This window comes from Ptychodera flava, unplaced genomic scaffold (genome assembly GCF_041260155.1).
Source record: "Ptychodera flava strain L36383 unplaced genomic scaffold, AS_Pfla_20210202 Scaffold_63__1_contigs__length_709137_pilon, whole genome shotgun sequence".
NCBI lineage: Eukaryota > Metazoa > Hemichordata > Enteropneusta > Ptychoderidae > Ptychodera > Ptychodera flava.
The window spans coordinates 62501-89973 of NW_027248385.1; the positions used below are offsets into that span (position 1 = coordinate 62501).

Here is a 27473-nt window from a genome sequence, read left to right on the forward strand (position 1 = left end):
AGAAGAACAAAGTATAAGATTGTTCTTATTGATGACTTCAGGTCAAATTGAAATAAAAGTGGAACCAGACGGTATCATTCCAAAGAGAGGTAAAAGTGTGGCGGAAGTTGATGCTGCCTTCTACTCCAACAAACAAACAAAAGAAAACGCTGTACTGGTTGGGAAACAACTAGACCAACGCCATAAACATATGGAGTTACATGATATGGGTGAAGGAAGCATTTCCTATATCATGGATTGCCAGTCATTGGAAGCCCTGGAGTCTTTGATGGATGACTATTCAAGTGGAAGTCTTTACAGGATGGTGAAGAGTACATTTCTGTCTGAGAGTCTGCTGGATGAAATTGGAGCTCTATACCTGTCATTAGGAACATCAATAGACTATGAAGAGTATCTGCTATGTCAGGAGGAATTGGCAGGTATGATTATATGGCGATAGATGGATGATTTAGTTGATAGATACGTCAAGTGGTGTCTTTCTCAACCACTGCGCAAGGGGCATTTGTGTAAATGTTATTTGATAATTGGATCTGTAGATAATTGTTACTGTTTAAGTGTGCTAGTGCGTGTATGAAAGGAATCTTGTGATTTACGGTATACTAAAGCTTTACATGATGCGTCTTTAATACGTGTGACATTTAAAATATTAAAAACGATCTAAATCTATCGGATATTTGTTATTGATTTACGACTCGAAACCAGTGATCAATTAAATTAGTTTATAAATATTATTTTGTTGATCCTTCCTTTTGTTCGTGTGTATTGGTTTTCTAGTGTGGTCAAAGTTGTTAATATTATAAAACCTTATCAGAAAATGTGAGGCGATATAATTATCCCTTGCAATCCTCTCTTTTGACTTTGAAGATTTTAAGAGTTCAAAGAGTTCATCATGACATAGCATGAATTCAGTTATTAAAAAAAAAGGTTATCGTGTACCAACATCTGTATTCAGGTAACGACATCTACCATCTGCCTATTGAAGTCATCGAAGAGATGAATGAGGAAATCAAATCAGACATTCTAAGAGATCGGGATGCTATTAAAATCGGGCAACAAACAAGAAGACGTAAAGCTACAGACAGAGATATCCTAAAAGCAATATCAGTGGAACAAGAGAGAGGGAGACAAACTGAACTTGATGAACTTATGAATGAATGGATCAAGATACGGACTGAATTACAACGACTGAATGCCTCTCATTCTGAATTGGTTTTTGAGCGACAAGAGTTCGTCCGAAACACAGGGGCCATAATCAATGAAGTAGATGTTCCTGTAGGAATAAAGCAAGAATTAATGATGGCTTTCCAGAAGTTCCTGCCTTTGGGTCCAGAGAAGACTGGCAAGCCTGATCAAAAGTTGGTGATAGAGGGCGATGTACTCATGGAGTATGTTGAGAACACCGTGCATGACTTTGACATTCCTACCAAAGGGAAACAAGACATAATAGAGCAATTCAGGAAGTTGGTACGGGCAAAGTCGGGGAAGGCGACCGCCAAAGCCAGTTTGACTGCAAAACAAGAGGATCTACAAGAGCGTATCCAGGCAATCGTTGATGACGCTGACATTCCTGATGAACAGAAGGAAGACTATCATCAGTTAAGGCAGGTCGAAAGAGGTAGGTAGATACATGTAGCAATGACGTGTTTGGAAATGTGAATCATTGTACCTCGCTCTCTTTCTACGACACGGAAAAACGTAAAATAAAACGTTAATACGGAGATTTAGAGAACAGATGGGCGAAAAATTGTAAGTTAATGAGGTTATGAAGCCTGTGGCTCGCGAGTCTTTAGTTTATCAAAGATACATTGATATTTTGCGTGTAGCTAGTTAATTGAGTCAGAAATTAATTGTATTAAAGTTGTCCTACGGAGCAAAACAGTTTGTATTAAGCAACGCAATAAAGGCTGATATCATACTCATGTGTTTCAATATGCTTACTTCAACTAAATCCAGTAAAATGTTTATCAGTGATTTCGAAACATCATTTGTGGAGATTTCATTTCAAAGAAGTAAAATTGGAAGTATATAAAATTGTGTCCTTGGTTTTAAATGTTAATTTATCATAGAAACATTTGTACTTGGGGATCACTACACTCAGTGCTCTGATAAGCATGCCTCATATAAGTACCTAGATGCATCGTACAAGCAAAGTTACACACCGACTCAGACAATTACATACACATATGTACATATATACATACATACATACATACATACATACATACATACATACATACATACATACATACATACATACATGTACACATACATACATACCTGCAGACATACAGGCAGACAGACAGACACACATACATGCATCCAAGCCGCATGCTTTTATGCATGTATACATACATTCATAAATGCATGCATACACAGATAAATACTCCCATGAACATACATACATACACACCTACACATATACCCTACATACATACACATACATACAAATACACACATGATACACAAAATACACACATACATGCATACATACATACATACAAACATACATACATACATACATACATACATACATACATACATACATACATACATACTATGTACACACATACATGCATACATACATACATACATACATACACACATATACATACATGCATGCAAGCATACATAGATACACAGATACATACATAGATACATATATACACTGATACATATATTACATACATACATACATACATACATACATACATACATACATACATACATACATACATACATACATACATACATACATACATACTGTACATGTATGCATGCATGCATATATATGCACAGATACATACATTGATAGATACATAGATACATTGATACATACTTACATACACACCATACATACATAAATATATACATACACCCATACATGTGCATTGTACAGACATACAATTATGATATGTAAACTCATAAAATCTCATATTTCATGAAAGTCAAAAGAAACTAAATGTGGCAGTAATTCCTTCATAAAGTCACTAGACTTGTAACTCAGTACTTACATCTAGTGTCATATTTATTGATAGACTATTAGCTTTTTGTATCATAATGGAAAATGCAAATCTCTCTAATCATAAAAGAAATTATTTTGTATAAAACATCAAAAGTTCAAAACCATAATACAACCTTCTTACTGACATTGAAAGGATAACAGAATTTATTACATGCAAATCAATAGTTCAGACTTTATCTTTAAAGGAAATTTTGAAATTGAGGGAAAAACAATAAATATGCAATATTTCATAAATTATCTTAACTGCATAACCAAGAGTCTAAGTTCTAACCCTAACTCTAACAAAAAAATATAATGCATTTGATAAATTCACATGCTCCAGTAAATCTTTACTAGGTTTTAGAGTATACATGATTTCTGATAACTAACAGTTCCATCTTACATTCATGCAGCACAGAGAAATTCCGTATTTTCAGACATGTGCTGCAAATGATTGACAGAGAGAGAAGCTTTACTCAGTAAGATTTGAGCAGAAAGCAAACAAAACTACGAAACAGAGAAACAAGGAAACCCAAAAATGTACAGTACAATTAAATGACATACATAACAAAGAGAACTATACCACTTAATGATCACAATACTCTACCGTCACATCATTTCTACCTCCTGTATGTTTACATGTGTTCACTTTCTTTACTCTCTATCATGGCATACACAGTCTCTTTGGAATGGAGAAATAATCATCATATTTGACCATGTAAATTTATGTTCTTCAAAGATAGTGGTTTTCAGGTCACAAACGTCACCACCATTAGAACAATAAGAGTGGCATGTGAGTATGAGTGTCAAGATTTCTACAGAATTTCCATCCCTATCACTACAATTAGAGCTATCATGAGTTGAATGTTTGTGCTTGTCAGTGTCTTGATCAGAACTTCCATCCCTATCAGTTTCTCAACTGGCATTTGTCATGGTTACCATCATCAATACTGCCCTCACAGTCCAAGTAGAATTTCAACTCCGGATTTATCATTACAAGTCAATCAGAATATCCATCACCATCAGTTTCAAACTGTGACAGCTGTGATTCATTCTGTTGTCACCATCATCAATACTGCCCTCACAGTCCAAGTAGAATTCCACTGCAGATTCATCATTACAAGTATAACTGTGAAAGATTATCTCACTGGAGTCATCTTCTCTGTACTGCTATCAGTCCTTATCACTTCCTGAAAGATATCAATGAAAATGTAGTTTACATAAAAGCTACCTAAACACAGTACATGCAGTTTTATGAATGTAGAATTCAAAGTCTCCAAGCAGAAAACTATTGTTCTCCATTTCTTCAAGGATGTCTTTTCATTAATGAAAAATACCATCAAAAAATTACATTAAAATGTGTAAATGTCACGTCATTCCATTACTGTGAAGTGTGAATTCCTGAGAGTCTACACCACACATTTGAAAACTGTGCTACAAATGCTTTCGTAGAGAAATGGAAATATCTATTGGACATCTTTAAAAATCCAATTGATGGCTTAAAAGTAAAAGATATCTCACTCACACAGTATATCATAATACTTTTAGTAATCAAGGCAATAATACCAGTAAATGAGTTATACACCAATCTAAAAATATATTTAGTTTCCCAGGAGTTTTCTTTGAATAAACCCCATAAAAGACTGACAAAATGTAAAACACTACCATATGTTTCGAAAGTTAAAACTCTTAAAATTATTTGAGATTTCCCGCCAAAACTCGTCACGTGACAGATAAGCAAAGATTATGACAACAACATGTCAGCCATCCTGTGTTGTGCATGTAGGAAAAGGGTACCATGCTTGTTTGTTGGATGAAGACAATGTGTATGTACGTGATACACTGTATTTTTTGTATTTTCATGTGGGGGCGCCATTTGTGACACCTGTTTATTATTTGACCTGTTGATATGTGTTGGCATGGTCTAAATCTGCGAGCAGTGATAGCTCAATACACATCCTTCACTTAGAACAGTTACATGGACAAACTTTGTTTTGACCAAAAAAAATTGAAAATATTACATATAATTTTCAGCTATTGTGACTTTTCAGTACTGTTGCACAATTTTTTAATATTTTTAACAGAGCAGATCTACAAAGTATTGTATGAGCCGCATCATATATTTGGGTAGTTTGATGATGGAAGCAGTATCCAAATTCCAAACCTAATCATGAGTGTTTTAAATTATATGATTTTTTTTACCAAAAATAAAAAAATAGCCCTAATTAAAATTCTCTCTCATAGATATTTTATTACAATTTGAACATATTCACACTGGGTTATCCAAGTAACATATGTACAAAAGAAGTCGACGTCTGTTCTCTTCCATTGAACTTGAAGGATGATATATCAATCAGACATTTCATTGGAATTGAAGTTTACACATGACTAGTAAATATGTACCACACCTTGTGTTACTGAACACTGTCTGGTTAAAGAACTTTAATCTTGATGCGTTAAGAGCAGTATGATCAGTTGTTATCAGTGTGGACACCAACCAACAGGGTTGCAAGTATGATTATAGGGAAAAAAATCAACTACATTAATAATAGCAAACCGTAAACTGAATTGCAAAATTTGAGCAAATTTAATATTGACTGTAATTTGTTTAGTTGTGTGATGTAGGTCTCAGACCAATCTGAGTGCACAACTTCTAGTTTCTCATTGGCAACTATATTCAAACATCTCATTTTTGTTTTGCTGAAAACTATATTGCAGCTGGCTTGGCCTTCTGCAAATGTTGTTTCATCATAAAAATAAGATTTTTATCAACATTATTTAATTCTTCTTCCTGCTAGCAGGGTACGCTTACCCATTCCGGACACCTGGTACCACCACTTATATAGTGGTTCAAGATTGTACTACCGATTTTGTCAGTGATCTTATGTTTCTTTGTGTGTTGTTTTTACTGTTTATTGGACCTGGTAATTTATTTGCCTTGAATGATAATGATTGCTGGAATCGATTTGATGTCATATTGTCTCAATGTTTGTTCAATGCTGATAGCTTATGTAATACAGATACCCTATTCAGTTTAACATAAATACAGCTAGTGCACAGCTGACATTGACTTTGATTTTGGGTGGGGCATCATTTGCACAGCGCCCTCTATAGGTGAAAAGCTGTTTGCTGAAGGCTGACTATTGCATCGGCCATATCAAAACAATCATGTACACCAGAGACTGGGAGTGCATTTAATACATTTCAAACATCTAAACTCTGGTACATAAATATATTCAACATCAATAATGAAGCACCTGTGAAAATCAAGAGTGAACAACAGACTTGACTTCAGATTTCATTGCAACTATCAGTGATATCAGTTGACAGCAGCCAGCAATTACAAGGCATATCATATCCTGAATGTAAACAGTATTGATACCATGTTGAAATGACTCAGCATTGTATTTATGAATTCTTCATTTAAATCCCCTTTCTCATAACTGATAAAAATTTAAAAAATAATTAGTAAGATCTGGCAAAGCGAAGAGTTGTATGCGCCCCCCCCCCCCAAAGTAGTCATGTACCTCTGTAGTGATAATGGATTACCGGTAATATGATATGCACAAGTCTTTTATCACTGTAAACACTGGAATTAAAACTCAAGGAAATCTCTGTCAAAGGATTTCTGAGTAATCATTGACACATTCACATAGCTTACCATTGTACTGTTTATTGTCTTTTCACTTTTGATGTAGGGACCATTGGTCATTCTAAAGGTTTAACTTATGGAGTCAAATTTGATGTATATTTTTGCCAAGTTAGGGAGCCTTATTTTTACTAAGAAGCACAATAAATGATAGCTGATAAAGTACAATTTCACAATATATACAAAATCATATCATTTTGACCATTTAGGTATCTTTTTGCCAAGCTGGACTCATATCATTTTTCAGTGTGCTGTTTTTGTTTTTAGCGTGAAAAGCACTCTCAATGATGTGTTTATTTGTCATATCACAGTGCAGTGATGTCAGACTGTTGTGTAAAATATCTGGCGACACTTGTATAAATCAAAACATGGAATCAAATTATATTGAAAATCAAAAACATCAGGAAGTGAAAGTAACAACAGCTGTACACTTTGTGGCTTTGACATTCTGCAGGATTAACTGCTGTCTGCGATATGCAAACTACTATATTATTTTTGACAATTGAATTAGCTGTGGCTGTATGTATTGGGAGTGTAAACATGCTGAAATCTGGCCATTTGTATATATTCAACCTTTGACCCAAATGTCCCTGTATTTCCAAACTCGACCATAGGAAACAGTGGAGTTGAATTCAAACTATGGTGGTGCATGGGTTTAGTGAACAGATCGTAAAACTGAACACAGAACAAAAAAATCTAAAAGGATGCTGTAAAGCAGCTATTTAGTACTTACAATAAACTATTTGTCTGTATTAATGTTAACTAAAGTTTACATAAACATCTTTGCTGTGATCAGCGGAACACCTTTTACATCACTGTAGCTAAGTTTGGAATCAAGGTTACATAGATGCAGGGACCATCGTGCTATTCCAAGTGTTTGCAAGAGTGAATCAATTAAAGGGGGTGCCCGTGGTCATCGGAACTGCACGTGTGCGACTTTCTTGTTGACAAACAATGTATTTTATGCATGCATGATATCTATATGCAGCAATTCAACGTAGCTTCAACATATAAAATGTACGATATTCATTGTTAACAAACATGTTTCACTTTCATCAATCGCCAACATACCCTAGAAACGGTATTTACATAGGTCATAGGGGTCCCTGGCAACGTTTGAGCAGAGTTCCGACGACCACCTCCCTTTAAGGGTCATATACTTACATACATTCATTTATGCAAACATACATCCATACATCATATTACAGAACAAACAAATTTAGAATATGGAGTGTACAATGATTTAATAGATTTGCAGTATCCTACATCAAACTACTGTTCTTGAGCTATGTTTAACTAGCTATATGTAAATTAGTAAACACCATGGCGGAAAATAAAGAAAGACAATACTACTGCAACAAACATCAAAATTAAACAAATTTTGCAGAATATTACAAAAAAATTTCAAAATATTGCCTAATTGGTATATAGTCATTAATTATGCAAATTAATAATATTAATAATATAATAATAATAATAATAATAATAATGGGTTCTTACATAGCGCACATATCCACAAGTACATGTGATCAAGGTGCTTTACAAATATTATTACCCCTGGTCACTGGACCTAATATGATACCACTCAACTCCCTGGGGAGCAAACAACAGCTCACATGTGCAGCCAATAAGCACAGCAGAGCTAAACGCACACATTACAACCACTGTCCTACCAGGTACCCATCACTCCTGGGTGGGGAGAAGCAATGAGGAATAAAGTGCCTTGCTCAAGGACACAACACCATGGCCATGCCGGGGCTCGAACTCACCATCCTGTGATCGTGTGTCCACTGCTCTAGCCACTGACCATGATGCCCCAATACAATTGATACAATTCACAGGATTAAATGTGATGACATAACAAAAGCTTCAGTGAAAATTCCACAAAATTCTAGCATATTGCACTGAACCATTTTTGAGATACAGCCTAAAATAATTACCTAAATTCATTAATTATGCAAATTAGTCATTACCATAAATATAAATTCACTGGACCAAAGGCATTGGCATTGCCATGACTTCAGTGAAAATTCCACAAAATTCTAGCATATTGCACTGAACCATTTTTGAGATACAGCCTAATTACCTAAATTCATTAATTATGCAAATTAGTCATTACCATAACAGGGACCGAAATTAACTTTTAGTGATAGTAGTGAGGCTGACTACCATTTTCAAAAGTTGGTAGTCAACAGAAGATTCTTGGTAGTCAGAATATTTTACGCAGAAAAAAAGTTGAAAACCTGGAATTTAGCCCTAATGAAATTGTCTGTTCAACATATTTTATTTTCACCAGGTGAGTATATCTTAAAAAATTGACTGACTGACTGTAACTTGTTCCGTATAACATACATGGTGAGGTATATACAAATACATGCATGTTATCGGTATTAATATGTTTGTTAACTTGAAACTCTATATGTTATGTTCAATAAAACAAATGTGTGATTAAAATGTAAGTTTTCGAACACATGGTGAAATATCATCGATCAGTCGCGTGAAGGTGTAAACGTCACCGTGAAACAATACTCGTTCGTACTGATATTAACGTCAAACGATCTCGACATTAGAGACAAGCGTACGACCTTGCGGTTTTGAAGTTTCATTCACTGGCTTTGTGTGAGGCCTATCAGCTAGGCGATGTTGCCGTGAGTGTGTGGGGGTTCGAATCCCGTTTGGGTTATAGTAAAAATATATTTCTTTAACCTGAGTGGACAGTTTCTGCTGGTGGATATTTACTTGTCCCCGAGTCTGTCTGATAGCTCAGTAAAAAGCTTCGTGCTTTTCCGATTACTATATATGTGTGTTTGTACTGTGTCTGTGTGTCGTCTGCTCCATGCACACTGTGTTGCTCGGTCGCGCACAGGATTGTAACATCTAAGTCGGTTGCTGTGACCAACTCTTTTGGGTTGGAAACGGTAGCCGACTGGTTTTGTGTGTGGCCTAGCAGCTAGGCGATGTTGCCGTGAGTGTGTGTGGGTTCGAATCCCGTTTGGGTTATAGTAAAAAATTATATTTCTTCGTTCCGGCGACCGTAAGGTGTGATATTGGGGCGACGCCTATGTTGACCACCATGTCATTGGTTAATCGCACGCCCAGGGTCTAAATGTCGCAAAAAACAGCAACGCTAAAGAAATTTGTATAACACTGACAAAAGAAAAAATGATACATTTTAGTAAAGTTTAGCATGTCGACACGTCTATTAAGATTTGGTCAATGTATCGCGTGTAATCTGCCCGAATTTTCACTGATAGTCAACCTGACTACCACTTTTCGAAGTTGGTAGTCGGAACGGAAAGGTTGGTAGTCATTGCCGCCAGACTGCCGCTAATTTTGAGCCCTGCATAAATATAAAATTCACTGGACCAAAGGAAATGGCATTGCCATGACTTCAGTGAAAATTCCACAAAATTCTAGCATATTGCACTGAACCAATTCTGAGATACAGCCTAATTACCTAAATTCATTAATTATGCAAATAAGTCATTACTAGACAGATACAATTCACTGGACCAAAGGCAATGACATGGCCATGGCTTAAGAAACAATTCCACAAAATTTTAGCATTTTACTCAAATCCATTATGGAGATAAAGCCTAATTACCTAAATTCATTAATTATGCAAATTACTTGATCAGAGCAATTTTTAATTATTACCTAAAATCTTAAGAATGTCAAAAAACCACTGTCATTACTCAATTAAACAACTACTAGCATTTAAAAAGAGGTGAAAAAGTACAATTACCAGCCTGAACGATTTGTTTATCGGTAAAATTTAATTAATTATGCAAATTAGTAACATTTTCACCGTTTAAATTTTTTAATGAATGAAATTTTTCAAGAAATTGTCACCCTTATGTCAAAAAATCATGTTTCAATGGCAGTGCTACTGTTTTATCAGCTGTTGACCTTTGACCTACATTTACAAATTGTTACCTTCCACCCAAAGGTACACCACTGTCCAACACTGTCAGGGTTTTATTGTCCAGAGATGGCAAGGAATCATCAGGAGAAGTCTTTGACCCATTGGGATTGACAATAAACCAGAATGGACATGTACTTGTCTGTGACTATGGACATGGCAGTGTGAAGACAGTAACAGCAGACACTGCACAGATTCTAACATCTGTCACAGTTCATGGCTTACCTCACAATTTCAAACCATACGACACAGCAATGGCAGACAATGGTGACTATTACACAGCGGATAGTGGCAACAAATGCATTGTAGTGAGTGATGCAAAGAGTGAAGTGAAACAAATAATAGCAATGGGTAAACTGAAACGCCCCACTGGTGTATTTGTTGATAAAGACAGAAATGTTTTCATAGCAGACTACGATGCAGACTGTGTAATCAAATGTAACAGAGATGGGGAAATTGTTTCAAGTCAACAACTCAGTGGGCCCTACTCTCTGACCATGAGTAGCAAATATCAACTCATAGTGTCATGTCGTGATGTAAAGTGTATCTATGTTTGGACAGTAATCTTGAAATATTGAATCAATTTGGAAGTGTTCAATTAGAGGAACCATTGGGAGTTACAGTTGACAATGCAGACAATATCTATGTGACAGATCCAGGGAAGATAGTGAAATTTGATAGACAGGGTGAATACCAGGAAACTGTAACTGTATATGGAGACCCTCGGTACATTGCATGTTTACAGACGGTAGAATAGTTTATTCAGATTACATGATTTCACTGTCAAGGTCATTTACAAGTAAGAAATCTGAGAAGACAGTCAATGCAAATATTGCAGCAAATTACAATTGTCAACTGAACAACCTACAAACACATCATCACCATGACTGACACAATTTTCCTGATTTTTTCATCAAAACTCAATATTTTCTCAGCCAAGTTTGGGTTAGAATTTCTCGTTATGATGTAAGGAAATGACTCCAAGTGGAATTGAAACCCTTGGATGAAATTTTGTATTTTTTTTCAGAGTGAATATTTGGGAAAATGTGAAGAAATTGTAATCCGCTTTGTTTTGATGCCATGAACAATGTCAATAATTTCATTTTTCTCAGAAACTATTCATAATTTCCTAGTCATGTTGGGGTTAGAATTTCTCATCTTGATGTAAGGAATCCAATAATGTAAAAATTAAAGTCATTGGTTGAAATTTTGTATTATTTTCAGAGTCAACTTTTTGTAAAATGTGAAGAAATTGTGATCAGGTTTGTTTTGATGCAATTGTTTTGACACAGAGAATACAAATAATTTCATTTTTCTGAGAAATGTTCATATTTTCCTGGCCATGTTGGGGTTAGAATTTTACCTCTTGATGTGAACAATTCAAAATCATAAAATTTAAGACATCAGTTCAAATTTAATAATTTTTCAGAGTGATATTTTGAACACTGTAGAGAAATTGTGATCAAGTTTACTTTAATGCAACTGTTTTGACATGTAGAAAATACAAATCATTTTTTCTGAGAAATGTTCATATTTTCCCGGCCATGTTGGGGTTAGAATTTTACGTCTTGATGTAAAGAATTTGAAAATCATAATATTAAAGTCATTGGTTGAAATTTTCATGTTTTTTTACAAAGAGATATTTTGATATTTCTGCAGAATGTCTATTGTTGACATGACTTCCACATTCAATCAAATTTCAACATGATTTCTAGATTTCTGAGTTAATGTCCAGATTTTCCTGGTCTTGTTTGGCTTAGAATTTCACGTCTTGATGTAATTAAGTTTATGACGTGGCAATCAAAGTGATCGGTTGAAATTTTCATATTTTTTTACAGAATACATTTGTTAATTCTGTACAGCATTGCAATGACAGTTGTATTCACTGTAAACATTCATCAAAGCATCGCTGTGAAATCTTCTCATATTTGTTTTGATTTCAAGAAAGACACTCATCAGATCTTACCTGAACAATGTCCATACTTTATGCTATCCATCCTGGTCAGGATAATTCCTTCCGATTTCTTGTAACATCGTCAGATTGAAATTCTTGGAGTAAATCCACACATGACTTCAGCTGGCAACCTGTCAGCTGTTAATGTTTTGACTGAAGGCGAACGCTTTACTCGTTAGACAGCTTCCACAGTAAAAGGTAGTCCCAGACAAAATATCAAAGTTCGAATTTGCAAACGTAACATAGCTTGGTGTTATGTTATTGATTCATAAAGAGAAAAGAGACCTTAGTACCTTTGTATTTATTTCTGTTTTTGAAAAGGGTCTGTTTTTATGAGATGTACAACCGGCCGACTCACATTACTGTAAAACTCTTACGCAAGTACGTTGGCCTTGATATGTGGCGCTATTACAATGTCTGCTGTCAGGCTTGCGAGGTTGGCTTTACATCAGCTTCAGCGCAGAAGTACACGTAACAATTAGTATCTGTAATGGAGTGTATTTCTTAGAGTTTGATAGTTTTATTGCAATTTAAAAAATATCATGACAAGAGTGTATATATTAAGACATTTAATTGGATTGTAGACGTTTTCGCTTTTTTTTCAATTTACTATTTCCTTGTACGCTTGCCAAGTAAGCCTATTGTGTTGCACAGCTAGCTGTGTTCATTGTTTGATCACAGTAGCCTATATTTATGCAGGATTATCATTCACTGATACATTCGAGAACTAAGATTTGTTATCACGCGTGTACCCGAAACGATGGTTAAATCAAGAAATATTGAAGACTTTGGTGATTTTTTTGTTTACTCTCTTCTTTCTGACCACTTAGCCGTATACCTAATGCCATTTTTCACACCTATTTCTGGTTACCCTATCATAGATATAGATATTTTCAGATCATGATGTATTGTAGCGTTAGTATAAAAACTATACAAAGTATTCAGAATTGTCCAAATATTCTGACCTTTTTCCAAAAAATAGTATGTTATTTCCGAATATTTTAATTTTTGGCTTGCATGTATTTTTCTGGGCTGTATTCTAAATCCAGCGCTCTATGATTTCCTCGGCCACGTTGCTATCGTAAATGATTTGATGAAGTGTTATCTATCGTGTTAAGATGTTTTTGAATCTCACATTTTATTTTTACTTGTATTGTACTTTTAATTATGTTAATACGTATGGTTTTCACCAATATCTGTTTGTGGTTTATATGTCTCACAAGTCGAACGCAATTTTCTATTCGTAGTATTAGTCATGACTTAAGAATACGGTTAGGTATTTAAAAGCATTGAAAACCAACAGTTACATTTTTTTTAACGATCGTCATATTTTTCAGAGCTATATCTTCTTCAAAACAATGTACTATTGTAACTTTCTGGACTTGAACTCGTTTAATTGTTACTTAAAGAACAGAACGCGTACGTCGTATCAGATCAGCCATCGATACCCATAGAAACATGTTACTTGGTGTCAGTATTGATTGTTATCAAATTCTTTCCTTCCTGTCAGGAGTTTCACGTTCATGGTGTTTTTTATACAAATGTTGTTAATTTTAGCAAACATATACTGTAGATAATTTCTTGACTGAACTTCCCAATTAACCTGCGTTCCAGAAAAAAAAAAAAAAAAAAAAAAAAAAAAAAAAAAAAAAAAAAAAAACTAAATGTGTTTCGCATTCAAAAATAATTCTTGATTTTCATGACATATTTCACGTGACTGTAAAATGAATATTAATGCTTACTGTGCACAGATTTGACAAGTCACATGTTTGGTGTATGTCATTATCGATGGAAGTACGTTTTGAGAACGCTTTTTATACACTCGCTAGATTGTTACTGTAAAGTCCATTAGTAGCTCATGGACATTAGCTTGTTGAATTCCAAATGAAGTAATAAAAGATTGAAACAAAAATCAAATTTTGTCTATTTTGTTGTAGCTTGGTGTTCGTCATAATAAATATACGTCTTTGTGTCTTGTCTTTCTGTAAATGTGTACGTTGCCATATGGTAACATTTCTTTCTTCAATCACAAAATAAAGAAATGTTACCATTCCAAAGGCTTTACGATTTTCTTACTAGGAAAGATATGTGAAAGTCGCATAAGTTGTTCACAGACCCGTGTCAGGAAGAGCTGTTAAAGACTTATTAATTCATAAACACTGTAGTTGGAGATTAGAGTCTACATACTTATTTCGTAAGTTTAGCATATCTAAGTCACGTGAAATTATAACAATATGAATGGTCGACGATCAAAAGTCTTTAATGATTATCGGGCAATTGAATTGTTCCCTACGAAGGTTGATTAACGTATCCCTCACAAATGCAGTTTTTGAAAACGATGTGCCTCTGACTTGAGAGACGGGTGCATTTCTTTCAGTCACGGTCCCTCTATCTCAAAAAACGGACACTGTAGGCCTATGGGTAATTCAGATGGTTTACTCTATGCCAATAGGTAAAAGGTTCAGGGGCTGCCGATGAATGGAAATCCACAAAAAAACGTTTCCAAATAACTTTAACCAAATTCGCGACTTTTAAAAATTCAAAATAATCCACACAATCTTCATTATATAAGTACAATGTAATTCCTAGACGCGTCGTGTTATATGGTAGTCCATGCGAAAACGTGTGGCAGGTTGATTGAGTGCGCCCTCATCGGTGAAAGCAAATACATAGAAACTGTCAGTGAACTCGATCTATACATACGATACATCGATACATCGATGCATCGTGTCACCACTGTATATCATATTATTACAAACGCACCACGTATTACAAATTACCAATCTGTTGGCAGCGAAATAAAGTTGGCATTTGCATTTTCTGAAAAACTGTGAAACTTTTCTAAGTATTTTAGCTTTTGATTGGGCTAATTATTACTGCTATTAATATTTACTGATTGCTTGTGTTCAGCAAAATATTTTACGTATTTTGCCAACTGCAAAGCATTTTGAAACCAGGTGACGTGCCATTAAATAACGTATACATAGAAAACCATGGTTAAGAAATTATTTCACACTAAATTATGCAAATAAGTTATTATCCCGTTCTACTTTCTATTGGTAAATATTGTCTAGTGGCTAGCAGCTTCTAAACAATACTAAATATTGAAGCGGATTTACATCTGTGGAGGAAAATGATTATTACGATTGGCAAAACTGTATTTATTTCGAACATTTTGAATCAGAATTTTATCATCGAAGTGAAACTAATATCTCCGCATGCAGTGAACGGATCAAAAAACTGTGACTACGATGAAAACGGTACCGGCGAAAGCTATAAGCCGTCGACATCTACGTCAAAGTCCTCGTCAGGTTGCAAAAAAACTAAATCACCGTTGTGAAAAATCGCGTGGCGAAGTTGTTGTTTTCAGCGACTGGGTGAACGGCAAATGAGTAATATTGAGTGGGGTTGATAACAAATTCAACCCGTGACCGAGCACATCGACAAGCGATAGTGCAATACCAGTGTTGGCCATGGCAAAGACGAATGTCTTTGGTCTAGCTGTGGGTCCATAGCTGTGGTGTTTTCAGACGGGATGCTTGCCTTTTAGGGCTGCTTTTGACTTTTACGACTTTGTGGTGGCAGGGTAAAAAGTCGTAAAGTCAAAACCTGCCCGTAAAAGGCAGGAATCCCGCCTGAAAACACTACAGCTATGGACCTACAGCTGTCTTAAGCCATCAACGCGAGTGATACTATAGATCGGCTCCTCAGATAACGCGGCGATCAGTACTTCGCAATCTTTGCAATGGTGTAGCACGCAAGTTTAAAACCAAATCACCGGAGGAGTCTTCAATTTCACATTCAACATCGCGGCCATGGGAAACAACTCTTAACAGCGTCTTCCTTCGCTAGATGTCCATGCAATACGGTGCACCACCGTGTTTCATTCACCGTAGATCTGACAGCCATACTCGGACTCTGATTTTAATCTAATTTCGCGCACAATTTTGAAGTTTCAGTCATTCGAATTTTTACTACAGTTGATCTTGTTACTCTAAATACCAATTTTGTTGTATCAAAAATATTTCAGATTTCTGTCATGAACGTCTTTGGTTGTGTCTGTTTTTGTTGTCTTAGTCGAGATGGAAATACAGTAAGGCCTAAAAAAATTGTGCTATTCCGATGACATAGTTTTCAAAATAGGGTAGAAAGGTCGGCAGGATTTTTTTCCTACATATTTTTATTTTTTAATGTGCATTATTCAGGGTCTCCGGGCGGTCAAACACTGGTCACAACATTTCAAATAAAATATACCATCCATATAAAAGGAAAAAAACAACATAAAAGACATCATCGTTCAAGCAAAATTCAAATGCCAAGTAGGAAACGCGTGGTTTTACGTTTTTTTTCCTTTCTTTTTTTTTTATTCTGTGTTTACGTAGCTGTTAAGAGTTTAGGGTCGGCAGGTAAAAACTAGGGTAGGTCGGGTTATGAGAACAGTACACTTTTTTTGTTCGGCCTAATGTGAAATCGGTACGCTGCATCAAAATATTTGCATATGAATAGTAAAAAGTTTCCTTTAGCCAATCAGTGAGCTCACCGCTGATGAAAAGTTCATTTACAGCATATTAATGCGCACATTATAGAATCTATATGCTATCAGGCCGTGTCGCGATTATTATTAGCTGGGGTTTTCTCGACGGCGATCGACAAAATTGGAGAACATCGCTAATAAAAACAGAACCGCATAGCCTTGGAGGGCACTCTGTGGCGTTCCGAAGGTATTTCCCGTACGGTTTCAAGGCGCCCCATCCCCTGCGGCTTTATCTGTGCGTTCACTGTTGAACGGTTTCAAGGGACTCTTTGGACAATTCGTGCCAGAACATGTCTCGCATGCGCTCTGTACGTAGGTGTGCAATGCAGTACACACACACTATCCAGAACTTGCAGAAGTGTGACCGAAATAGCGTTCCACAGTTATGCTATAAATTGGAAGATAAATTATTGACATTGCACGAAAACGGTCATTACTCTGACAATTTGATGCCCCAGTCACGAATGTAAGATGTATAATAATAAGGTTATTACGAAAAGACCGCATGGGGTGCGGATGCAATCGGACATTGGCGCCGCGCATCGCATCCTAGCCCTGCGTACAGGTCTGTGTGTTCCCGGCGTTATACGCCCTCCACCACAACGCCGGGAACACACAGACTTGTACGCTGGGCTAATCACATCCGTTCGAAGCATCATTTGCGGTATTTTCGTAATAACTTTATATGATTGTATTAATGCACTGAACCACATGTATGTCAAAACAATGCTGGTGCAGTGCTGGTGCGACACTGGCTGGGTACACATACACCAAACAATGTAGCGCGATATTTTGCGATATATAAAAACGCGTAGCGAGACTTTTCAATAAGCACCAAGCCAAGTAACATTAATTATCATACCCTTGACACAAATTTAAGGGTTTTATTACCTAAATCACTAATTCCACCTCTTTGAACACCGGCATACTAGTGTATCGATTATTTGAGAGAAGTTGAGAGAATATTGAAAACATACTGCATGTTGGGAATTAAAGTTGTGAATGAGTCGTCTGTGACGCCTACTGTATATACTACACAATTATATATAGAATCCACACCAAAACACAAAACAATGTAAAACCAAACTACATTTCCAGTTCTTCTGACATTGTTTAGTGTGCACGATAAACCGTCAGCACTGAATAGACCATTCAATTCTCAAGGCCACTTTATGGCTCATGCAGCATTTCAAGTGGCAGGCTGTTTGACATGGATTCATTTCGTGTTATGTCTCGTCTCAAGTACGTGACCCGAAATGGTCCAGTGCCAAACACCGCCACTTTAAAGGGATATAGTCGTCGGAACTGCGCTCAAAGGTCGTATGGGACCCATAAGACCCATGGCAACAATGTATCCAAGGCACAATCGTGATTGATGACAGTTAAAACATGTCTGTCATAATCTATCATCGTATAATTGAAATGTTGCAGCTATGATGATGAGGTGCATCTTGATATCGTGCACGAAATACGTTTTTTGTAAACAAGATACTTGCACAGGCGCAGTTCCGACGACTATATCTCTTTAACACTGATATTTACTGATAAGAACGCGTTTATTTATCATGGGAGGACTCGGTTGAAATTTGTCGATTAATTTGTCATCGTGTACTTGTGATATTTCAGATGAAAAAGTGAGTTGAATGAATTTGTAAAGGGAAAGTTTAAATGTATCTACGACTGTAATACAGTTGGACGCTTTCAGTCTAATTGCGCAGACTCTGCTCCCATGGATTCTTCATGATCCGATGATGAAATTATTCTTCCTTGCGTTTAGTAAAGTGAAATGGCATTTGATAAAGTAATAAAGATACTAGATACTCTGGGCCCAAAGATTTGTTTTATTCACGTACTTGAACCTCCGTGGAGCATAGATTATTTATTTGCCACGTATTTTAAATGGTGTACTGAGAATAAAAATTTGCATATAAATAATGTGCCGTAGCAAATAAACTCTAGGTCATCATTCTATATTTCCATGGAAGAAGTTGTTTAAGGTTCCAAGACAAGAAATTTGACCTTTTTAATCTAACAATTCTCTAACAGTTAATAAGCTCAGAACCCCCGTAATGTATACATTTTCTGAAAGCCTAGATATACGGGAACATTTGGTAACCACAGTGTCACCATTGTTTACATAACTATCACGTGACAAGGTAATTTGCATAACCTTTCAAAAATCGGTTTCCCTATGTTTTGTCTCAATACTTCAAAATATCTGACTCAAACTTGCTGGAATGCAAGCTGTCACAACGCTCTTCCAAAGTGTGTCTCAGATTTTTTATATCTTGCTTAGTTTTTTTGGAGCACAATTTTAAAGAAATCAACTACGGTTAAATTCACTGCTCTGGAAGTTTTTCTGGCATAAAAACTGTTTAAGAAGGTTTAAAAAAATTCTGAGACACACTTTTGAAGACCGTCAGAACAGCTTGCACTCACACAAATTTCAGCCACATATCTCAAAGCATTGAAACAAAACATAGGGAAAACCGATTTTTGAAAGGTTATGCAAATTACCTGTCACGTGATAGCTATGTCAACAATGGTGACACTATGGTACTCAAAATGTTCCCCTATATCTACGCTTTCTGAAAATATATAATTTACGGGGGTTCTGAGCTTATTAAACACTAGAGAATTGTTAGTTTAAAATGGTCAATTTCTTGTCTTGGAACCTTAATGGATCTTGAAATATGTCCGGTTAATATTATTTGGGTAAGACAACGACGAGTGTCATCCATGACACTCATCGTTGTCTTACCCAACATTATTATAACCGGGGATCAGAAATAAAGTCACCTCTGGTTACTTTGTTACGTGAGTTATCGCAACTGAGTCAACCTAACTACCGCAATATTACAGTCTGTCTTTCTACCGCTTTCGTACTGGGAAGAGATTGTTTTCATATTTTAATGCAAACCTTGTTGTGACATGTGTTTTAATATACAAGACTACCTGTGAGAGGTTACAACCCCGTTCAGAAGGCGGGGGTAATATTACCCGCTGATTGCCATAAAGAGGCATATCATGACGATATGGACTACAAGTCTTACAAAATAAATACAAATTTACCTCAACAAGGATCTCTCAAACTAACGCCATGGGTAGGAGAAAAATGTAATTATGCGAGTTTCACATTGTATTCTTATAACTCATAATTTCGTGATAGGTATAATGGCTGACTCTATCATCATTTGTTGATTCTACTTTCGGTACTCACTGGTCGGCACTTTTCTTGCAAGCTGGAGTTATTGGCACGTTGAAACATTACGCGACGTCAACTGCGAATCAACGTGTCTTGCCGGCCATGTCGTACCGGTGAACCTATTGTCTTTTTTATTTTCCTCTTAAAAACCGGATTCTTGTCAGACCACAAATATTTACTTGTATCGATATATGAATGTAGAAACACTTCCTTGTGTAGGAGACGACGTCGAGACATCCCCTACACGACTTCTTAAAGCATTCGGTGAAAAATAACCGTCATATGATTGTGAATGTCCTTTAGAATTGATCAGAAAATTCATTGCCATAGTGATGAGAAATAATGGCATGTAGAGGGAATAAATGATGATGTTGCTGAGAACATTTTATTTACAAACCAGAATTATACAGAACAGGTAATCTTCATGATGTTGCTAATGATTCACATGAATGACATCACATTTAGTTATTTCCGAAGTCATGCATCAATATGTCTGTCTGTCTGTCTGTCTGCCTGCCTGCCTGCCTGCCTGTCTGTCTGTCTCTGTCAGTCAGTCTGTCTGTTTAGTTTCTGTTCTTTTGTCTTGTTTTGTTTTGTTTAAAGATGCTGCAAGTACAAAACATCAAGTCATCGGCATATCTACTTCAAAACTCGCAGGCTGCATTCTGCATACTGGAGGGGGCTAGGAGGCTTAGGAAACTAGGCGGCATAAATTGAATATGTCATACCGGATGGATCCAGTGTCAACATGTCGGTGTTTTTCTACGGCATCATAATGCCGGAATTCATCAAACGATTGGACGGCAGATTTTCATGAAGTTCCGATCAAAGGGGTCAAACGTGGCAAAAAGGTTCTTTTTCAAGGCCACACAAAACCTAACACCCATAGTATGCATTGATACTGTGATCTAAGCTTATCTATTGCCAATAAAGTTACAAATCATGAATATCAATTGCTCATTCAAGAAACTTCTACCCTTACTGATCATAACCGAGTTGTCAAGTTTTGAGACAGATGTGCGTTCATGCATGTTAGAAATCTGGTTTCGGATTTTTGCTGCCGCGTTGAGTGTGACAAGCCATGTGAACGATCTCTCATCAAACTATAGTTTTTAAATTACGACATGTCAAACAAGTGTTTGAAAAGTCAATGTTCTTAATTACAATAGGCTTTTATCGGCACATACATAATGAAAATTAAACTCATGTTCTATGTCAAAGACACAAATTTCAAAAGCAAAAGATTTTAATTTTACTGGGTAACACAACTGAGCAACTCAAGTAGAGAGGTGTGTGTACTATAAAAAGTAAAATTAACAACCATTAATGACCCTAGATGTCGTACTTCACATTTGAGGTTAAAGCTTCATTAATTCGTTTATGATCGTCATTGCAAATGTTAGAACCTGCTTCAGAGCACGTTGGCTGAATTCCAAAATACTGGAGGGGCTAGAATGTTAAGGAAACCAACGGGGTATAAAATGAATACATGTATGTCATCCAACGGATCTTTTTGTTAACATGTTGGTATTTTTCATGCGACAACGTGATGCCAGGAATCATAGAAACGATTTGACGGCAGATTTTCATGAAGTTCCGACCATCGGGGTCAAACGTGGCCAAGTTGTTCATTTAACGGCCACACAAAACCTGACACTCATAGAATGTGTCTTGTACTGATACTGTGATGTATTGCCAATAAAGTTACAAATCATGAATATCAATTGCTCCTTCAAGAATTGCTATCCTTTACGCTCATAACCGAGTTGTCAAGTTTTGAGACAGATGTGCGTTCATGCATGTTAGAAGTCGGCTAATCACATTTTGTGCTGCTGCACTAAGTGTGACAAGCCGTGTGAACGATCTCTCGTCAAACTAGATCTTTAAAAATTACGACACGTGAAACACATCATGACAACTTTTCCCAACACAGACTTAGACGTGGTGGCTGTGACCAATCTGGCTGAAATTGGTCATAGCCACAATATCTATTGAAATTCATGAGTTTACTTTTCTTGTTTACGTACATACTTATATCAGATGGAAATCTGAGGATTTGCGATTACATCAGGTTGACAACCCCCCACACAAGAGCAATGAATTAAAATTACTCTTTACAAAGCATGCGGACAAATTTGTTGGTTCCATACATGTCACTTACTCTTTACAAAGCATGACAAATTAGTTGGTTCCACACATGTCACTACAAATACAACACTAACGTTCATTGGAAAGGGACAATTTGAAGCCGCCAATTAAAGCTCGTGCCCGTGTGCAGTGATATGTTCGTCGGTAACGCTGTGAATGAAACATGCACACAGTTTTGTTGAAACTTGAAAGAGGATATTTAAGGCCACTGTGTAGTGATACTACGGACCGGTGTCAAAACCGTGTCTGTTTCGTGTACCGAAGGTGTAAACCCTATAGCCTAGCTCTGCGTACAGGTATGTGTGTTCACGGCGCTGCAACGCTGTGGTGGAGGCCGCGGACGTGCAACGCCGTGAACACACGACCTGTACGTAGAGCTAAGGCCCTATAGCCCTGCGCACTATGCCATGTGTTCTGTACGCGTACGTGCGTTCGCAGTGGGAAAAGTCAGGTCTATGTACATGGAAACAGAGTGATTTCTGTTTACGGGATTCTGCATTGTACGCAGGGCGAGTGTAACACCAGCCTGTGCTGTGCCTCGATCAGTCGTGAGGATATGGGGTGTACACATGTCCAATTGAAATGTGACCGCGTCGTTTCCCAACGGCGAAAACACATTCATTCATGCACACTATCTCACCACGCGCATATACTACTACATCTCTACAACGTCCATAGCACATTATATGGGTGACCGCGAGCAGTTTCTTAAATGTGTGTAGATTTGGAAAATTAGCCTGTGCTCCAGAATTCCACCATAAATACCGTTTTGAAAGTGTCAGGTGCTAATTACTTTTGTTGGCGGCCTTATTTCATTTTCACATAGACTTTAAAAACCTTTTTTAAAGTCTATGATTTCATCGACAATTCTGTCCCATTTTGGTGACCAACCGTTGAACCCGACAAGATACTGACACGGTCCTTCTTCAACTTCAACTATTTTCTTCACTGCACCCTTTGTCCACCAGTAACAGTCATCGAGGGCCTCAACTTTTTCACCTACTGAGAACGCGTAATGAGCCATGTTTTCTGTGTTTTCCGGTGTTTGGCTTAATTGCTAATGAAACTTTTAATGTTAATTGTTTTCCAAGTCAACTATCCAAGCATTTTAAGAGGGGTGATCAAAAAGGCCAGAACAGCCAATTTTGACCAACCGGGTTCAAGAACCCGGGAAAGGTGTTAAAAGTGTGCGATAGATGTGTTTAAAACATAAACATTACGAACAGTAGGATTAAGATAGGTATGAATAATCCAAACTGCCCAGTTTCTGTGTGGGGAAAAGTTGGAATGCATGTCTAAAACAATAAATGTTTTTAATTACAATGTGCTTTTATCGGTACATACATAATAAAAATTAAACTCAATGAGAAATCAAAGACAGCACATTTCAAAGGCAACAGATTTAAGTTTTAGTTTAAAACACTATTGACTCAAGTAGAAAGCCGTGTGTACAATAAAAAGTACAGTAAACAACCATTCATGACCCTAGATAGCGTACTTCACATTTGAGGTTAAAGCTTCATTAATTCGTTTATGATCGTCATTGCAAATGTTAACACCTCCTTCAGAGCACGTTGGCCGCATTCCAAAATACTGAGGGGCTAGAATGCTAAGGAAACAAAGGGGGTATAAAATGAATACATGTATGCCATCCCCATTGTTCATATGTCTGTTTTGTTATGAGACAACATGATGCCAGGAATCATAGAGAGGATTATGCATTAGATAATCATGATGTTTCGATTGAAGGGGTCAAACGTGGCCGACTGGTTCATTTTTACGGTCACACAAAACCTGACAACCATTAAATGCATCTTGTATTGATACTTATCTGTTTATTGCCAATAAATTGCAAATGATGAATATATCAATTGCTCCTTCAAGAATTGCTGGCCTTAACGCTAATAACTGAGTTGTCAAGTTTGAGACAGATGTGAGTTCATGCATGTTAGAAGTCTGCTATTCACGTTTTGTGCTGCTGCATTGAGTGTGACAAGCCGTTTAAAAGATCTCTCGACGAACTATAATTTTGAAACTACGACATGTCAAACACGTGTGTCTGAAATAGTCAGTGTTCTTCATTACAATGTGCTTTTATAGGTATAATGAAAATTAAACTCAATTTCTATGAGAAGTCAAAGACAGCAAACTTTGAAAAACAACGAATTTTAGTTTTACCGGGTAACACAACCAACTCAAGAAGAGAGCCGTGTGGAACAATAAAAAGTAAAATAAATAACCGTCATTGCCCTGAAAGATATTGTTGATATTTGAAGTTAACCTTGATTTTCCTCTAACACAGTCTATACCTAACAACAGTGTAATGCTTCAGCAATTCGTTTATTATCGTCACCGCAAAACCCTTCAGTTTACATTTTAATCCGAGTGACTACAATTCACTTAAGTAAGTTGAAAATTACCACCGATAAATGTACTTCTTTTAATTTTATTGACAATTCTTGTTTATTTTCCAACTTTGTATATAGTACAGAAGCTGCCGGCTGATTGCTGACAGCGCTCTTTTTGGATAGCGGTAATGGCCGTGTTGTGATTGATACGAATGACCTCGTTCAGGTCACCAGTCTATCCACCATCAGAACAGATGATGGGACACTGAGATATTTACACATGCATTCAGTTTTTAACATACGAGAAAAAAAAAACTCCCAGCTGGAATCGATAATCATCACAGGGCGATCCATTTTGTGAACTAATGTTGGATACGGGTCGTTATACAAACTGCACTGCTAACGGCATTCGCATTTTACGTTAAATTGTGTAAAGTAAAAGAACAATATAAGGGTGATAAATATCAAAACACGCAAGGTAAATACCGTAGAAAAAGATTGCGATTAATTGGCTGCTTGCAATATATTTAGTGTATTTCTGAACATTCGCCTGAAAATGTGAGAGTGAAGTGGAGACGATGTACTAATCTGAAAGCAACTAGTTGCATCGCCTTCAGGCCAAGTGAGTACGCTACCTATACTCCGACTTATTCGTCGGGAACAATGTAATGGTGGTAACTGTAATCACGAAACACTTCTTTTTGTACTTTGTATGTGAAATGAGTAGACAAACGTGCACGTGACAGCCGATTATGGAATATTCACGATGCTGATCATTTGTTTTAAAATTCGAAAAAAAACTTTATTCAGCAGATTTTAACTGAGCAACAAACTCGCCATCCTTTTCTCTGCATTGCACAAAAACAGCGCTGTGCAGCAACAGCATGGAGGAGGAAAGAACATGTATGTCAACGCCTGAAATTATGGTCCGGTGATAGATCTATCATGGGGAGGGGAGGGGAGGGGAGGGTGGCTGTGCTGCAATTAGGCAATAACCCCCGCCGCAGTCGTTATTCACTTGAGTTTGGTACAATTCGCTCATACAGCACTCGTCATGATATTACATATATCAACTTTGTGTCTTTGTCGTCTTATTCGGGTATTCTTGTCACTTTAGGTCCAATAATACAGATAACAGACATCGGATAAATGGGATATGGGGGAAAATACGCCCGAGACCAAGCATTGCTTAAAGTCTGGGTTAAGTTGACAACACAGGAACACTCAGACCAAGAAAAGTGACGGTTCAAGTAGTGCATAGTGCTGGAAGTACGAGGATGAAAATGTCTATACATGTGAATATAAAATACAAAATATCAAAATATCAAATTAAGTATACATACATATATATATATATATATATATATATATATATATATATTATATATATATATATATATATATTGAAATCTCATAATATATATAGTATATATATATATATCGAAGTTCATGCATGAACTTCGATATATATATATAATATATATATATATATATATATATATATATATTTATATATATATATATATATATCGAAGTTCATGCATCTTGCAATCCTCAGATAGAGTCTATCTGAGGATTGCAAGATGCATGAAACTTAAGTAATAGATTTCATTACTTTGTACTTGAAGTAATCTGTTTATATATATATATATATATATATATATATATATATATATATATATATATATATATATATATATATATATATATATATATATATTATTATATATATTGAAAATCTCGTAGGAACTTGGAGTTGTCACTTTATCTCACGTCTTCGATATTTTGTTCCAAAGTGTGTCCTTAACAAACTCTATACAATGCATTTATTCTACCAAACTTAAAGGGACAAAGTCGCCCATTTTTCATGGATTTTGTTTGATACGAGATATTATTTATATAATGTTTGAAATGTTTAACCCTTTCAGGCCTGACCTTCTGGTAACTTACCAGAGCTACCCCTATATATAGGGTTTTAGGCCTGAAATGGTTAAAGATACTGAATGAATGGGTGACCATGCTTATATTCGATACCGCTTTCAGATAATTGAAACCATCGCGAAAATGAATTAATGGTCTTGGCCATTAATTCACGTTTCATATCTCGGGTCTTAATCTGGCCGAGACGATCTGCGCTGTAGGTCAGATAATCAATAAAACGCGGAAAACACGGTGACCCCAGATAAGCCGGTGACACCGAGACCCCGCTCACGGTGTAGATACGTTCTTTAAATTCCACAAGTTTGCTTCAGAAGAAGGTGCGTTGTCAGCAAGAGCGACGAACGCCTCTATCGTAAATAGTTTTCGTTTTATGCTCGTTGCGTCAAGAAAGATATTTTCATAGTGCACACATGTTCAAGAGGAACTGTGAATACAAGCAATAGAAACGTTAGCAAGTCCAATATATGGCAAAGGTTCTTGTACATTTCGCTGTGAACATGAAGAGTCTTACATTGCCGCTTGACGAGAAGGAAGGGTGCGGCGTTAGTGTCAAAATTTGACTACCTCTTGCTGACTTACTGGGTCTTGTTGTCCCCGGTTCGTCTTAGCTTTTATGTTGCCGATACAATGCGTCACAGAACATTACGCAGGTGCGGCCAACGGAGCTATTCATCGAAAAAACTGTTCCATGGCCGATTTTTGAAGGCAGGGGAAATTTTAAATTTGCTCGGGCAGGCGACATGTTTTTAAGTGGCAGGGGAGCAAATTTTA

General features: G+C 36.5%; 2 protein-coding genes across 2 annotated transcripts in view; one reads left to right on the forward strand and one right to left on the reverse strand.

Moving 5' to 3' along the window:
- LOC139128648 (uncharacterized) overlaps positions 1-12540 on the forward strand; it is a 22102-nt gene extending 9562 nt beyond the window's left edge. Inside the window, exons 7-9 of the mRNA XM_070694388.1 lie at positions 42-419; positions 953-1615; positions 10600-12540. Of these exons, the coding sequence (XP_070550489.1) occupies positions 42-419; positions 953-1615; positions 10600-11150 (1592 nt within the window). The 3' untranslated portion in view covers positions 11151-12540. The remainder of the gene's footprint in view (positions 1-41; positions 420-952; positions 1616-10599) is intronic.
- The window catches only part of LOC139128656 (uncharacterized), a 110454-nt gene that overhangs the window by 28751 nt on the left and 54230 nt on the right, over positions 1-27473 (reverse strand). The gene's annotated exons all lie outside the window — the stretch shown is intronic.